General features: G+C 38.8%; 1 protein-coding gene across 1 annotated transcript in view; it reads left to right on the top strand.

Moving 5' to 3' along the window:
• Window positions 1–17,803, top strand: part of LOC134290817 (uncharacterized) — a 34,926-nt gene extending 17,123 nt beyond the window's left edge. Inside the window, exon 4 of the mRNA XM_062858020.1 lies at window positions 17,649–17,803. Coding sequence (XP_062714004.1) covers window positions 17,649–17,803 — 155 coding nt within the window. The remainder of the gene's footprint in view (window positions 1–17,648) is intronic.
• The last annotated feature ends 740 nt before the right edge of the window (window positions 17,804–18,543 follow it).

Below are 18,543 nucleotides of genomic sequence, written 5' to 3'. Positions count from 1 at the left end.
TCATTGAACACATAAAAAAATGGGTAAATTACCTCATCGGCCGTCGATCATAGGTAACACATGGGAAGTGCGCGATAACTTCCGTGGAGAACACTCAACGGCTGCAGGTCGTCATCAATAGATGCTTGCGGTATATAATTCGTGCATGGTGGCCTCACAATTGGATCTCCAACGTGAAGCTTCATGGTCGATGTCATCAAATGCCGATAACGACAGAAATTCGGGAGAGAAAGTGGGGGTGGGTCGGCCACATTCTACGCAGGGGCGGAAACGCAATCTGCAAGCAAGCGTTTTTTTTACTTATTCGTTTATTTGGAAGGCTCGGGCGCCACATGGGCATAACTGAGCCGAGTTCTTTTGTTTTCACATTAATTTTACATTTTACAATTTATTACAGCCTTAATACTATGTTAGTTTGGGAAGCCAAAGTACTCGTGGCTGTTTCGAGGTTAAGGATTAAGAAAAAAATTGGGAAGGAGGGATTGATGGATTTAAAACTAAAATATTTGCAAACTTATACTTAAAACATTGATGGGACAAATTGTCCATATCTGTAACGGAACCAAAAAGACAACGACAAGAAGAGGACAAACGGAAGGGAGGCGACGACAGACAGGGGCGAACAACAAAACCAAAAAGTGGACAACGAAAACAAGGAAAGTACTATATCAAACTCTGACATCAACACGTTTCAAAAACTGGCAAATCAGGTTCATGTATTCCAAATCAAGTCCTTCCAACACTTCTCTAACGGGTTTCTGTTGTTTTCCTCGGACCCGGAGAATTTCATGCAGCTCAGATCTGACCTCACGATACTCATTGCATCCCCACACGACATGTTCGATATCCTGGTAAGCCACGCCACAGACACAGAGATTGCTTTCCGAGAGCCCAATACGGAAGGTATGTGCGTTCAACAAATAGTGGTTGGACATCAGCCGACACCAGGGATGCCATATATACAGATTGATCATTATTTTACAGATTTTTGAACATCCGTACAGATATCGATTTATATGAAACACAGATTTTTGAGCTAGAGGGGCTATTTTATTTTTGTATGGGATACAGATTTTTCACCCAAATTTTGTATGGAATACCGATTTTTGAAAATAGTGATGCAGATTTTTCAAAAAACCATCTGGCTTCCCTGGCCGACACATTACACGAATGAAATCGCAGCCTAAATCCAACCCTTTCAACCATGGCTTCTTCGACGCCTGCGGAATGATGGAGTGCAACCATCTACCCATCTTTCCATTTCTCCATTTGTGTTGCCAGCTGATCAAGGTCTCCTGACGGGCCAATGCAAAAAAAATCGTCGAAGGCGATTTGACGCTCGTAAATATCACCTTCGCTAGCGCCCACCTTAGCCAGTGAGTCGGTCTTCTCATTGCCCGGAATCGAGCAATGTGAAGGGACCCAAGCTATGGTGATGGTGTATGAGCGTTTGGTCGAAGCACTCAATACTTGGCGTATTCCATTCAGGAAGTACGCTGAGTGCTTCATCCGTTTCGTTGACCGAACAGCCTCCAGAAAACTTAGACTGTCGGTAAAAATGAAGTAGTGCTCAGGTGGAAGAGTGTGAATGTACTCTAAGGTGTAGTGTATAGCCGCTAGCTTAGCTACGTATACAGAACAGGGCTTTTAAAGCATGAAGGTGGCGCTATGAAATTCGTTATAGACACCAAAACCAGTCGAATCACCGTTTTTTGAACCATCTGTGAAGAACTGTCTGTCCCCGCTAATATGCCCGAACTTACTTGCAAAGATTTGCGGAATACACATAGAACGAAAAGATTCTGGAATTCCATGGACCTCATCCTTCATGGTCAGATCAAAATCCACAGAGGAACTGTCGAAATTTGAGAAGTTGTCACGATTGGTGTTAACCGAAGATGGGCTTACCTCCAGCGCCATGCATCAGTAGTACACAGTAGTTCGAGCAGCTTTTCGAAATTTTCTATGACCAATGGATTCACAACCTCGCATCGGATGAGGAACCGGGACGATAACTCCGCAAAGCGGTCTGTCAGAGGCTGTACACCAGCGAGTACCTCTAAACTCATTGTGTGAGTCGAGTTCATGCAACCTAACGCGATCCGAAGGCAACGGTACTGAACCCGTTGAAGCTTCAGCAAGTGGGTTTTCGCCGCGGATTGAAAACAAAAACTACCGTATTCTAAAACCGACAGAATGGTTGTTTGGTACAGCCTGATCAGATCTTCTGGGTGCGCTCCCCACCATGTTCCGGTAATAGTTCGCATAAAGTTGATTCGTTTCTGGCCAAGCAAGCGTTATGCGAGGTATTGGAGTGCAATCGCTCAAGTAATTTTCGTTCAGTGCATTATTTTTCCGTGACTGGAATGGTCAAGAAAATTAACACAGCAAGCCCCATTTGATTTGAGATTTCGTTTCAGATCCGTACAAGGATCCGGAATTAAGCCCCGCTTTATTATTTCTTGAGCGATTCCTTGCCTGAATTTTCCACGCATCGAGATAGGCCAAGAAATTACTTGCGATCTGCATACTTCCCATTAGATTGAAACCTAGTAGGACATCGCAGCAGAGGCAGAGCTAGAGGCTCATGGCGGCGTAGCCTCAACAACGAAATCAAGAAAATCGAAGAAATTTGACCTGGCGACAAATCAAGGCGATGGCTGGCATTCGCCCAGGATGGAGATCTTTCAATTCGGCCCTCTGCACCACCGTGGGTGCTCAGGACTGAAAGTAAATATGTAAGTAGTTTTTCACCACAAGTTTCGGCGTGAAATCCTAGAACACAGTTTCAATAAAATATCAATTTCCTCCTCATAAGAGTGATAAGAACCTATAAGAACCACTTATGTCCGCGTTCAATTAGGAGCACATCATCACTGGAGCCAAGGATGAATCGGTGAGTTCGTTCCATATTAAAACAACTATTACTGCTGATATTTTAGCGTGTTTATAATCATTCGGATCATGGATCGTCGGTACAATTAAAAGAACAATGATACATAATATATTTTCAGTGAAGGCTTTCGAATAATGTGGAGTTATCTATACATTCATTGTTCGAAGCATTACAATTAATTTCTCCAACGCTTCTTTTGTCTGGTCTCCACTAAATCCAATTAGTAAGTAATTTAAAGTAATTGATTCCAACGTGCACGTTGACTACGAAATCCCTACTGCGGCAGGAGAAGCCCACCCGAGTCCTGATATCGTCAATTTAATCCAATTCCACGAAGCATCCAACAACGAGAGGCTCCCACCGCCTATTTTAGATACACGCCGGTCGGTCCCATCCTGTAGCAGCAGCCAAGCCACACTTGGGTCACGTGACACGATTCCGGAAGCCTCCGTGATCACCTTATTGGATGGTTGTTAAATCCTGTTACGACTTTTGAATCGACTTCCACGAAGCCGCCTTATTCGCTCTATAGAAGACGGCGGTGACATTCACCATTGATGACGCCCAATGAACATCACGTCGTCCCGTCGTTGTGGCACATCCTGATTCACTGATACCCGCGATGTGGATGCGTGTCCTTCGGATGACGGGAAACAGCGCCGAAAACGTGGGACACATTTTAATATTTTGTGAAATGAGCCTACAAACGAGTGGAGTTATTCTATCGACGTGAAGAGAGTAGATGGGCGGAAAATTGATATTTTACTGGAAGGTATGGTGGAAAGACCTGCTTTATGAGAAAATTCATAAGCGATGTGATACATGTTTTGAAGAAACACTTAAAAGTTAATTTTTGTGTTATATCAATTGTGATCAATCCCCAATCGGGAAAAATACTTAGAAAGTGCGTACAAAGATAACATTGTATCTTTTTAGTTATGATTCATGAAGTCTCTCTCTCTTCTTGGCGTAAGTCCTCATTGGGACAAAGCCTGCTTCTCAGCTTAGTGTTCTATGAGCACTTCCACAGTTATTAACTGAGAGCTTCCTCTGCCAATGACCATTTTGCATGCGTATATCGTGTGGCAGGCACGAAGATACTCTATGCCCAAGGAAGTCAAGGAAATTTCCTTTACGAAAAGATCCTGGACCGACCGGGAATCGAACTCATCACCCTCAGCATGGTCATGCTGAATACCCGTGCGTTTACCGCCTCGGCTATATGGGCCCATGATTCATGAAGTATATCGTTCATTTATAATTGATCTCATTCATTGCTCCCACTCAGTCTATTATATGATTTCCAGGAAAAAATGATTTTTCGAATCAACACACATTCAAAATCACCGGAGCGTAGGAGTTCTTCAGAAATCCATGAAAAGCAAGAGCCGACAACTCAAAAGGACTTCATCAACAACCAGTCAGTGAAAGTCATTAACTGTGAGAAGCAGCAAAGTTACTGCGGAAAGATTTTAATTAAAAATTATGCAACGAAAAGTGGGGAAAAGTTTTACACTCGTCTGTTAATTTCTCATTTTGCATTATATGATGTTTTCATGCTGAAAACACTGACACTGACAGACGGCGTGTATGGCTTGGGCATGGCAGATGAGAAGGTGGTACTTTTTATACATTCGAAAAATTTGCTTCGTCGTCGCATCGGCTGAGATACTTCGAATGCAGCAGCAGTCAGTGCAGTTCTGTGTGAGGACGTAACTTGTTCGCCCAGCCATCTCTAATTGACACGAGAGGTAATTATTTTCCTCTGCTTCTCTGATTGCGAGAGGCGGCTGACAATGTTGATTGCCATGTTCTGCAGCGTTCTAGGAAAGTATTTATTAATCATGGCACAGAGTTTCAATATCGAAAAGAATGATTGTAAAGCCAATCAAAGGTTTACCTGACCTGAATTACTTGAATATCAAGTGAATCTGACCTGAATCACTTGAATATAAAGTGAATGAGACCTCAATCACTTAAATATGAAGTGAATCAGTGAGTGAATCGGAATCACTTGAACATGAAGTGAATCCGACCTGAATCCCTTGAATATCAAGTGAGTCAGACCTGAATCACTAGGATTAAAATGACACATACCTGAATCTCTTCAACATGAAGCGAATCCAACCAGAACCAGACCTAAATCACTTTAAAATGAAATGAATTAGACCTGAACCACTTAAATATGAAGTGAATTCGACCTTAATCATTTGAACATGAAGTGAATCAAACCTGAACCTATTGAATTTGAAGTGAATGAGACCTGAATCACTTGCACATCAAGTGAATCAGGCCTCAATTTTTTGGAATAAAATATCTCAGAACTCAATCACTTGAACATGAAGTGAATTAGACCTGAACCTATTGAATATGAAGTGAATCAGACCTGAGCTTCTTGAATATGAAGTAAATCAGAACTGAATCACTTGAATATGGAGTGAATCCGACCTGAACCAGACCTGAATCACTTGAATATGAAGTGAATCAGACCTGAACCACTTAAATATGAAGTAAATCAGACCCGAATCACTTGGATTAAAATAATTCGGACCTGAATCACTTGAATATGAAGTAAATCAAATCTGAATCATTTGGATTAAAACGACTCAAACCTGAATCATTTGATTATGAAGTGAATGAGTCTTGAATCACTTGAACATGAAGTGAATCCGACCTGAATCACTTGATTATCAAGTGAGACTCACCTGAATCACTTGAATATCATGAATATCAAGTGCATCGTATTTAAATCGCTTGAATATAAAGTGAATCAGACCCTAATCACTTAAATATGAAGTGAATCACTTGAATATGCAATGAATCAGACCTGAATCACTTGAATATGAAGTGAATCAGACCTGAATTACTTGGATTAAAATGACACAGACTTGCAACACTTGAACATGAAACGAATGAGACCTGAATCATTTGAATATCAAGTGAATCAGACCTGAACCACTTAAATTTAAATGAGACAGACCTAAATCAATGGATTATGAAGTGAGTCAGACCTGAATCACTTGAATATCATGAATACCAAATAAATCAGATTTGAATCGCTTGAATATAAAGTGAATCGGATCTGAATCACTCAAATATGAACTAAATCAGACCTGAATCACTTGGATTAAAATGACTCAGACCTGAATCACTTGAATATGAAATGAATCAGACCTGAATTACTTGATTATGAACCCGACTAGAAAAATATATCAAGTTTATAACACATTGTGTTATGATGTTATGAAATTTTTCTATAACTCATTATGTTATAAACTAGATGCAGGATGATGTTAAAATAACTAAAATCGTAACAAAAAGTACACCGGTCAAATCAAAATAATAACCTATTTTGTTATAATCAGATCAAAATTCTAACACAATATGATATAAATTTTAGCTTCAAGAAAACTAGTTTCTATCATATTTTGATACAATTGTGTAAAATGATGTTCTGAATGTCAAGGAATCAAAACTAAATTATTTCGCAATGAGTTATTGAACAACATTTATAACACAATATGATACAATTGAGTTATAATATTTTTAAACACCAAAGATGTTAAACATGATTATATCACAATGAGTTATACATATCATGGTTTGTTATAATTATGTTATATTTTTGTTAGAATCTTCTAGTCGGGAAGTGAGTCTGATCTGAATCACTTGAATATCATGAATATCAAGTGCATCAGATTTGAATCGCTTGAATATAAAGTAAATCAGACCTGAATCACTTGAATATGAATTGAATGAGACCTGAATCACTTGAATATCAAGCTAATCAGACCAGAACCACTTGAATTTAAATGACTCAGTCGTAAATCAATTGATTATGAAGTGAATGAGTCCTGAATCACTTGAACAAGAAGTGAATCAAACCTGAATCACTTGAACATGAAATGAATCACTCGGATTAAAATGACATACACCTAAATAACATGAACATTGAGTGAATCAGATCTAAACGTATTGAAAATGAAGTGGATGACATGCTTGCCATTATGATGTCCATGACCAAACGAACAACTTTGCCAAAGATTTAATCTTTCTGTCTCATCAGGATCTCGAGATAGAACTAGTCAAAAATGCTCATTTTCCTGGGCTCACTAGCGGCAGAATTGCGAATCAAACTGCTTTCCATTGTGATGCCAACGACCTTCCGAACAACTTTGCTGAAGACTGCACCTTTGTATATTTTCAGAAATTTGAGATACAGCATCACATATTAACTTGTTTTGAGGTGAAGCTAAACTTTTCAAGGGGATGCAATATTCAACTGAGTGTTGTAATACTTTTTCAAGCGAGTCCGTTCTTATGACGGGTAGTGTACATTTCTAGAGTACCCTATTCTTGTTATAGTTCTTAAAAAAATATTATGGAATCTTTTCAAAGAATTCCCGAGTTCTGTAAGAATTAACGGGGGAAAATTCTCGGAGCACCAACAGGACCCGACCAGAAGCTCCTAACAAGATTATAACAAAATTATTACAACCGTAGTTAGAAATAACACAATTTGATATAATTTTGTTGAAAGGATTTTTATTTGTGAACAACTATAACAAAATTGTAACAAAATTTGTTATTATTTTAAAAACAAAACTATAACAAAACTTGTATTATTTATTCAAACAGTTATATAACAGTATTTGTTACTTTATGCATATTAAAATAATTGCCTATAGCAAAATTTCGTAACACATTTATTGTAGTATTTTCTACATTTATTGTAACAAAATAAATTCAAAATTTGCTGTTTTTTTTTTGTATTGACGCGAAATAGTTTGATCATTTTTTAATATTGACCACTCGAGCCAAAAGCCATAAAACAAAACTTTTAGCATTCATTTAAAACGCAACGCTAAAATCGTCATGTTTTATGGCTAGTTTCCACTTCGTACGTTCTGTGCAAAAAGATAGGACAAGTAATGGTCAAGTAATGATTCTGCTTCAAAATTACTTGTGCAGTTCGTAGATGGCAAGTAAGGAAAAAAGTGTAACACTCGTAACGTCTCCCGTGCGAATCAAATGGAGCTGTCACCTTTCCTTCCGGAAAAATAGTCCGCGCTATTATTCCGTAAGGAAAAGTAACGTTTCTCCCCATACTGGATCAGTTGTCAAAATTACTTGCGGAAAAAGGTGGAATTTTACTTGAGCGCTCTACTTGGCAACAAGAAACTAAGCATTAACATCCCCTCCTCTTCCGTTACGCTTTTTTGTATGAAAGTCCTAAATTTTTTGTATGGACCGTAACGCTTGGTTGTACTTTCCCCTATTCTTTGAGCGACGCGTAATTTGGGGATGGCGTCATATTTTTTTAAAACAAAATTGCAACAGATGATATCATTTAGTTATAATCTGCCAAATTCTTCCCAAACCAGCAGTGCTTCGAAGCTACCTGAAGCTAGCTGAAGGTACTATGTATCATTATGCGATATCATTACTGCTGGAAGGTGTAATAAAAAAAACTGTTAGGATATCACAATGGTTTGTCAGATGTAAACATTATTATCAATACAAACTGTAAGCTGGAATATAGCTGGAAATCAAATACTTCACAGCACTCTAATCCAAAACCTTAATAGTTCCCGGATTATGTTCCAATCGGATAAAAATCCTCACCAATAAAACAGCCGCTTTCATAGAGTAGGGGATTCTGGGGTAATACGCACCTCTTAAGGAAGATGCGTCCAAATGCATATAAAAAGGCAATAATTTATTGGTTTAATGCATGCATTCATTGCATATACTTTCATTCTAAGAGAAACCAAACAAAATTTCAGCCTTAATACAGTTCAGCTCTTGAAAATAACGTTTTTTGTTAAGACTAACATTACGGCTTCGTATGTTTATGCGGGGCAGTATGCACCCTTGCTCGGGGTAAAATGCACTACAACAATGGGGCAGGATGCACTCAAACAAAGGGGCAAGACGCACCATAACATTGAGGCAAGATGCACCGTCGAGTTTGGAAATCTTTTTACTTCTTAGACAAAATGCATGTTTTATAAGGTTTTAAGACAAACAATAGCTCAATTTAGTTTGCGATTACTTACAGAGCACTCATAGATATTATTACAGCTTGCTTTCTATAGGTGCGTTTTGCCCCAACCAATGGAGTGCATATTGCCCCAATCAATAGCAAAAAATAAAATAGTTTAAAACATATAATTTACGTAGATTACTGTTTAAGTTATTTTTCCTCTGCTTAGCATTGCCCTCAATGAACTGAATAAACACAACAGCATTAGATGTTTGGTCGGTTTTCACCATCAAATCATTCGACAAACGATCGGGAAAATTACATCAGAATCGTGCTTTTCAATTTTATTCATTTTTCTCACTAATTACGTAACGCAGATGTGTAAAATTTTCCAGATGCTCATTTATTAAGACGTTCTATTAGACTGATAAGGTTTCAAAGCTCTAAAACCGATAATCCCTGAAAAACAAAGGGGGTGCGTTTTGCCTCGACAGTGCGTATTACCCCAGATGCCCCTACGTTTTAATACTTGTTTCGGCGCTAGTTCCGGCGCTTTGTAGCGTTTTAAAAAACATTCTTTCTGCTGGAAGCTGTGGCGAAGAAGGGAACGTTCAAAAATTACGTCCAACATTTGGGGGAGGGGGGGGGGGTCTAGAAAAGTGTGACAGTACGTGTATTAGGTATAGGAAAATAGCGTGACACAGGGTTGGAGAGGGGGTCTAGAAATCCCAAAAAATGATGGACGTAATATTTAAATCTTCCCGAACCTGTTGACGCAACAGCAGTCTTGTCTGGTGTAAAACAAAACAAGTAATCATTGACAAACTTCTCCTTTATCAGATCATTAGCTTTTCTTTCTTCTCTGTTAACCTTAGTTTTGTCACAGACAAACAGACGTAACCCTTAAAGGAAATCCTCAAAAAAATTTGCCCGGTGTCTTTTTCATGATCACACTGCCACCTGTTGGTAGAACCGCGCGCAACACTGTCGGCCATGATGGATTTTGATTTGAAGTGCATTCAGCAACGTGTACACTGACAAACGTCAAAGCGATCGAGCACTAGCGCCTCTGGTGGAAGGATCGCGCAAATCAAATGAAATTTGAATTTATCGTTAAATGCTTGAGCCAAGTCGTTTTGAAGAGTGTTACGTCTGTTTGTCTGTGGTTTTGTATTCTTACGCGATAGATAGTCGGGTAAACAACGTAAAAAAAGGTTTGGAACTTTTTATCAGACCGTTTTCAAACTTTGGTAGGATGTCAAAGATACAGTAGACGTTCGATAACTGCAACATGTTTACGTTTCACTTAGCGAACGAAATTCGGATAACTGTAACGCCTGACAGTATCAACAAACCATCAATTGACGTTAAATAAACGTGAACTTCATCCGTACACATATTTGGAATTTAACTTCATGAGTCTCTGAATATGTAAGAAAATGCGCTATTTTCATAAGTTATTCGAAGCTCCATCAACAACATTATGTTATTTCCAACACATTTGTGTATTCCAAAAACAATCACTCACTTGATTGGACGAACAGTTTGAAAGTTATAGGAAGATTGTGAACTTCATTTTGTAAAAAAAAAAACAAATAAAGTTTCTAACGTGAAATGATGATAATGGGTTGTTTTTATCGATAAACTCTAAGTAAGAACAAAGCAATACAACTTTGGAATAAGTAAATTCTCAGTTTGCGTTTTATAGTTTTAAACAAGCATCATTTCTTTGTGAGCATCCCTATCAACCAGATTCGGATTTCCTTCATAGTGCTTTATCTGACGATAGCGATCGCCATCGATTCAATACAAATCAATATTGATCGATATCGAAAATCTTTCACTGGTTGACCGGGATGTTTCAGGCCGATAAAACCCTCAAGACGAAGAGAAAAAACCTGTCGGTAATACCCAAAGTCATCCTATCTAAAACGACGGATATTGCATGTGCTCCAATTTGCAACCGGACGAACTTAAGGCGAAACTGGAAGCAAATCCTCACTTTTTGGTTTTTGATTTTTTATTAAATAACGAAGCAATATTTTCAAAATCGGTTTTCGTGCACATGTAGAGTATGGATCAGGGTATCTTCTGATTCTTTTACGCGGTAGAAAATGTTTTTCGTTTTTGCAGAAACCATTTTTGAACAAAATTTCACTAAAAAATGGTTTCTGCAAAAACGAAAAACATTTTCTACCGCGTAAAAATTCAGAAGATACCCTGATCCATACCCTACATGTGCACGAAAACCGATTTTAAAAATATTGCTTCGTTATTTAATAAAAAATCAAAAACCAAAAAAATGAGAAAATGCTTCCAGTTTCGCCTTAAAATGTTTCCGTTACATGGAACTACGTTATGTATGCCTTCCAATACTTGAAGTTGAATTTTACACAAATGACGTATATTTACACGCGAAAACATTAGATAAATACCAAAACAGTACTGCTGTTCTAATTTCGCCAAAAAATATACCAATTAGTGAATATTATTGAACATGGAGAAAGCAAAAGTGGAACTAAATAATTATAACATAGGATTTGTTTATTCTACCTATTTTGCTTCGACCTTAGGGAGCATATATTAAGAACGTCACGCTAAAATTGGCAATATTCAACCCCTGATTCCTCCAAACGTGATGATAAACTTGATGGATGACCCCTTATGTGATAGATTCCATTTCATTGCTTAAAATAAAAAAAAAAGTGGAATATAACTAAATTGTATCTACAGCTGTTATCATATCTGCATATGATATAATTGTGATAGATTAAAACAAAATCACTAATGCCAAATCAAGTATATTATACGTCAACCAGCTCAATGTGACGTCATACTACCCCGCTCGTGTGCGTCTGACAAACAAGGATTTGAATGAGGCAACTGGAAATACGTAGAACCAGTAAAGCTTCTATCATCGCCCTCTTCAAGTGTTGTGATGGCCTCATTGGCAAGGGCGTCAGATTCCTACCGATGGTAGGTGTCTTGGTTCGAATCCCGTTCGGATTCGAAAATTTTAACACGTACTGGAAACTTTTTTTTATGTTACCTACTTTTTCTAAAAATAGAATAACACACTTAAAAGTATTTACCCAAAAATGAGTATAAAAATTTAATTTTTACCCTAAAAGGTTGCCAAGGAATTATAACACAATTTGTTATAATTTTGATAAATTCTATCATATTTCATGGAACAAGTTTTGTAATATTTTTGTTATGATCATAACACAAGTTATTACATTTTTGTTCTTTTCAGTGGAAATTTTGTTAGATTTTTTGTTATTTTAACTACTAACGGTACATGTTTTATAACAACCCTTGTTATAAAAGTTTATTGTAACAAAATAACACAACTTGTTAGAATTTTGTAATGTCCATCTAGTCGGGGAGCTCCAGTAGCGCTATAGTGAGTTGAAAAAAAAAACTTCAGGGAAGTCATGCAACTTTTACCGAAGAATTTTTCTGGCATGCACGTTAGAATGATTCTGGAATTCTAGAAAAAGAAAATTTGGAAAATTTGTCGGAGATGCTCGCGGAATATTTTCTTTAAATCCAGGAACAATTCCCGAAAAACCTGCTGCAGAATTTCTGGGTGAACTGCTAGGATAATTTTTGAAGCAACTTTTTCCGAAGGAGCTTCTGCAATAAGATTTGGAATCAAATAAAAGCTTTTAAAAGACATTTAAGAAAAAAAAAAAACTCGTGGAACTTCTGAAATCGATGATCATTGCAAGTATATTCTCCCAGAATTTCTTTCAAAGAGTTTTTTTTAGAAATTGTTTCCAAGATTCTTCTAGACACGCTTTTGCAGATTAGTAATGTTTTTATTAATTCATTTGTTTAAGAAATTCTCACACGAGGATCTCTTTTTTTCGAGAATTATTCTTAAGATTACTGGACATTATGAAGAAGCTAATTAAGAAATTCTTGGTAAAAATCCCTGAGAGATTCATCGAAAAAATAAGGAGAATTCTAGGAAAAATTTCTAGAGGAATATTTTGTTTTACTTATTTGAATAAAAAATCATAATCGTATGATGGTGTTTCTAGAACAATAAATAAAAGGAATCCAATCAAAGATATATCAATGAATTTATACAATGATCCTTCAAAAAAATTCTCCAAAAATATCGTCCAAGGAAATTTTGCTCATTTTTCTTTTAAAAAATCAGATCTTCTTGCAAGTGTACTTTTGGTAATACATCCAATGATCTCTACAGGTATTCTTCCGATGATATCTCCAGAATTTATTTCTAGAAGGTTTTCAGAAATTATTTCATGTATTCGTGTATACCTACACTCTTTTGAAGGCGCACTAATTTTTGCATAAATTGCTCCGCACATTTTTCCTTGGGTTTTCCCAGAAATCTTCCACAATTATTGTTTTCAAGAATTCTAACGACGATTTCATTACTTCCAAGAATTCTTCTTTGGATATCTCTAGCTATTTGGCAGATGCCTAGAAGTGTCTTCGAAAGATCTTGCTGCAGGGATTCTTGAAGGAATTCTGAAAAATATCGGTTAAAAGAATCGGGGGGTGAATCCTGGATTGTATTAATGGATTTTTTTTTAAGAAATGCCTGGAGAATCCCGGAAGATTACACGGAGGAATTTTGGGAGAAATTCTTGAAGCTCTTGAGGGAACACTTGTAGCCTACAAGTTGTAGGCAGCATTGACAGACACAAATGTATAAGTCTCTGGAGTTATCCTTATTACTGTTCTTAAAAAAAAACTCGTTAGGAAATTCTCGAAACAATTTCAGAAGAATAAAACAGCAAGAGACTGCGGATGTAAATATCGCGGAGCATATATTGAGTATTTTTTAAAAGAGGTCTTGGTGGCACTTCTTCTATCTTGAAAGAATTGGGATTGCTTGATTTTCTGTACAAATCCTAGTAATAAAACATGGAGGCATCTTAGAGGACATCTTTGAAGACTTTCTAGAGGATTCATTGGAAATATTTCAAAGGTATCATTGAAAAATTCACAGATAAACTCCCTAAGAAATCTTTGCAATAATTCCTGAAGAAGTCGTTCATTTAAGTTTCGAACGAGAAAATTGCTTTCGACTTTCCTATGATGACTATTTTATCTATGACGACTTCATCAATTTTAAAGGTTTCCAAGAAAAAAATATTAAGAAGTCTTAATATGTTTGAGAAGAATCCTGGAAAAATCCCGAATGATTCCTTCAAAGACATCTCGGAGAAAGATCTACGAGAATCGACGAGGAATATTTTTAAAAATTCATGGAAGCAAAGAAGCAAAGAGATTCCTTGGGAGGATTCCTGAAAAAAAAACCTTGCAGATGTCCTTGATGGTATCTAAGGATAAATTCCAGAATAAGTTGTTGGGATAGACCCTGTGGAAATCCTAGAATAATGCGTGGAGAAATTTCTGAAGGAACCCTTAGAGAAGTTCTTGGAGGAATCAGTACAAAACAAACAACGCTTCAATCCTTTGTTTTTCTTAGGATGAAAATGTTTAATATGGAAACCAATCCTAGTAATTCTTTTATGTTCTGTAGTAAACTCTAGGATTTTTTTTAGGATTCGGCAAAAAAAAAAAATCTTGACGTGTTCTCAGAAAATTCTTTGAGAGGATTCCTGGAAGAATTAATTGATAAATTTCAACAGGGATACCTGTGTAAATTGCTGCAAAACTCTTGCACAAACTGGAGGAGGCATTTGTGGACGAAATTTTAGAGGATTTAATATCGGTATGAGATACCGATGCAAGAATTAAATGTAATTGAATTGAAAACTGAGTAATTAAATCATTTACGACCGAAAACACCCCAAAACGAGGGAGCGGATCTGGTGTGATGGTTAGAACACTTGACTATCACGCCGAGGACCTGGGATCGAATCCCCGACATATTCGCAAAATGCGAGTTCTTCCTTCGGAAGGGAAGTAAAGCGTGGGTCCCGAGATGATCTAGCCTAGGGCTAAAAATCTCGTTAATACAGATAAAAAAAACCCTAAACGATTGAATGTGGGGTTCACTTTGAATATGCTTCTATTCCAAAGAGAAAAAGGAGGGGTCAGTTCCTCTGAATCGTTTCTTCTGTCTGTCTGCCTGTCTTCTTCTGTCTGTTTTCACAACAGCGTAATGATCTCCGTGTTAGGGGCACCTGATCGACGTTCGAGTGCCAGGGAAGGACTCTAAGCTCAAAAATACCATGGTAACGGAAAATCAGCAACAGAATAATACGAACCGAGACCAACGGCAACGACCTCAATTAACAAAAAGGACTTGCGATTGGAAACTTGGTACATGGAACTGTCGATCTTCATTGGGAGCACCCGTATACTCGCCGATCTACTAAAGGACCACGGGTTCGGCATCGTAGCGCTGCAGGGGGTGTGTTGGACAGGATTCATGGTGCGAACGTTTAGAGGTATTCATACCATCCACCTTAGCATCTACCAAAGTTGCTGCAACATACGTGAGCTGAGAACAGCTTTGATCGTGATGGGTGACATGCAGAGGCGCGTGATGATGACCGATCGACGAAAGAATGGTTGAGAATCAATGGTCGATTCTTCAACTTCAGCAACTGCAACAACGAGTACGACCGCAGCCCAAGCCACGACATGAAGATCATCATGGTGACCTAAACGCTTAGGTAGGTCAGGAGGTGGTATTCAGATCGACGATTGAAAAGTTCAGCGCCAACCAGCTGACGAACGAAAACGGTCTACGACTCATTGATTTCGTCGCCGCTAAAATCATGGCCGTTACACCTGGAGTAGACGGAATCGCAAAATGACTACGTTCTGATTGACGGATGGCAGTTCTCCGACATTATCGACGCCAGGGGTAACGGTGACGATCAAACTGCGACCAAAACTTTCCGTCATCAATAATGCACAGTCCCGGCGACCACCAAGGTACAGCCTTGAGCGACTGATGCAACCGGATGTCGCCTCAGGATACGCGAGAAGCTCAAGGCAGCATTGCCAGACGAAGGTGAGCTAGATGTGGTTCATCTAGAGAACTACTAGAGAACAGTTAAACGACGCAGCCGAGAGCACCATCAATAAAGGAATCGACGAAACGAATGGTACGTCGAGGAGAACAGAGCGATTTAGGAAACAAATCAGTTTGAAAGGATGGTATCGCAGCTGTGCATGAGAACGGTGAGATGGATGAACCATGAGCTCGCTACACTCTACGGCGAACCCAGCATCCGGAAGGTGACCAAAGGCGGAAGGAAACGATGGGCGGATCATGTTGCAAGAATGCCGGACAACAACCCTGTAAGCTTGGCGTTTGTTACTGATCAGGTCGGCACTAGAAGGCGTGAAGCGCAGAGAACACGATGCTATGGGAATAGGTGGAGCGTGATCCTGGCGAGCATTGGGAGTGACCGGGCATGGAGAGCGGTAGCCACAAACCGAATATTGTGGCGTACTATTGTTGATCGTCTCTGTTATCTCTTAGGGGCTGTCCATAAACCACGTGGTCATGAGGTGGGGGGGGGGGGGGGGTTTCGGCCAATGACCATTTTGTATGGACAAATAAAAAATTGTGTATGAACAAATGACCACGCGAGGGGGGGGGGTTGAGAAGTCCCAAAAAAATGACCACGTGGTTTATGGACAGCCCCTTACTCGACTTACTCGAGCCAAGTACAAGACACTGAAGACGACCTTACAGTTAAGGTCGAAATACAATGTGCAATGAGTGTACCTATGTGAAGTTCAAATCAAAATTACAAATTTTCTGTATTATGCGTAATTTTATGAGGTCTTAATAATAGATATCTCCTTATATTTCTATGCAATATTGTTGCTTCATGAATATAGCAATTCAACATTAACCACTTTACATCTGGAATAATCCCAGAAAATAAATATGTTTTACTTGCACCGAGTTTTTAAGAAAAGTTCATAGATTAAAAAAATGCGAATCGGATGAAAAACGGGTGAGAGATAAGAAGCTGAAAAAACCGTACCCAGTATTTTGAGGCATGGCAGTTGGTGAAAGAAAATGTTTTATAGCATAATAGAGGGAGCGTTGAAAAATAACATGAAACAAGCTCACCAATAGTGTATGCATCTAACATTGTTAGCATTCGTTTATTTCATACGTTAAACATCACATTTCATATAAGCTTCAATGACATGTTCATCACGTTGACCAGTACTTTCATTGTATGCTATTGTATATATGCAGTGCTGAGTATGATGCATGTCTCAATTTGTCCCAGGGAGTGTTGAGACGTGTATAATTAAACTAATGGAATACATTAGACCTCGTTTGTCATGGATCTCACATCACAAGATCTGCTGCAACTACAAACAAGCAAGATATCGCCAGAAACAGTGGATGCAATACCATGAGTTGATGATGGTTTGTTAGTTCACTCTCCGCTTCGATGTCTTGCCTACCAACCAACATTGTTGGCTGCATTATGGCGACGATGATTCACTCGGGGTGAGTGTCACGCTCCGTCTGTTTATTGATGTGAGCGAGTGTGTCTCAATTGCCAAAGGACATCCTTCCGGTACGATAATTTATGCTGCAACATTGCATGTCTGATAACAAGCACGTGGGGGAGAATATTAATATTTTGATTGAAGCTTGTGCTGCTCTCAGCCTGAGAAAGCGTTTTACAAGTTGTCTCTATTATACTCCAACTTACATCAGAACTAGTAATGGCACTTCATATAATCCGGAATAGAGTTCGATGCAAGTATAGTCCCATGATGAAGTACAACTTTCCCACAACAACTCCATTTAAAATGTTTCTCTAACAGTTACTTCCGATCCGAGCAAACTTTCAACCAACTGGTTCAATCCGTTCAGTTTCCTCTCCATCAACTACCAAGCCCGAGCCAATGAAGTGACGATTGAACACGAACGAAAAGCGGCAACCACATCGATTCATTATTGCTGCATGTTTAAATCATGAGGGAAAGTCAGGCTTCCATCAACAGCAGCCGCGTGAAAGCAAACCTCGCCTCGGCATGTTGAAAATGTTAACAACCCTTTTCCCGTTAGTAGCGAGTTGGCAACAAGCAACTGCTGCTGGTTGATGGTTCGGAGTAAATTAAAATGCATTTTCGGTACAAGGAAACTTTCCACCAAAGCATGGCAGGACACGGAAAAGTTTCACTTTCCAACCGATCTAACAACCGATTTCAAAAGCGTCCCCCAAGGGACTCATCGTCCGTCGTCGTCGTAAAAATGGTCCCACGCTGCCCTGGGCTGCTGTAAGCAAAATCAATCACGAGAAACGTACACTTTTACTGTTTGACGGAAACTTCTGTGCAGCAAAAAGGACAAGCACGCAGCGGCAGCCTCGTGCCGTGACGCAGGAACTTGTTCTTGACACAGCTGGCGATGTGTACCTACCCGCAGCAAAGAAAACTTTTTCGGGAACGTAGCAGAAGTTCATGGATTGCATAACATCTTTGGGGTGTCCGCCTCTTCATCCGGGTTGACATCGCAACTTTTCGACATAGCGCCGACGAGTTGGTGATTGGGGTATGGCAGTTGACAACTGGTGTGAAAGTGCAAAAAAAAAAAATGCTACGCAACTTCACCGAGAGGATTTTACTGCATAACGGAATAGGACTTGGCCTGCCTTGCTTTGAGCACTTCCACAGTTATTAATTGAAGGGTTTCCTTTGCCTGCCATTGCATGAATTT

Source organism: Aedes albopictus, chromosome 3, assembly GCF_035046485.1.
Source record: "Aedes albopictus strain Foshan chromosome 3, AalbF5, whole genome shotgun sequence".
NCBI classification, from domain to species: Eukaryota; Metazoa; Arthropoda; class Insecta; order Diptera; family Culicidae; genus Aedes; species Aedes albopictus.
This window is presented reverse-complemented; position numbering and strand designations above follow the sequence as displayed.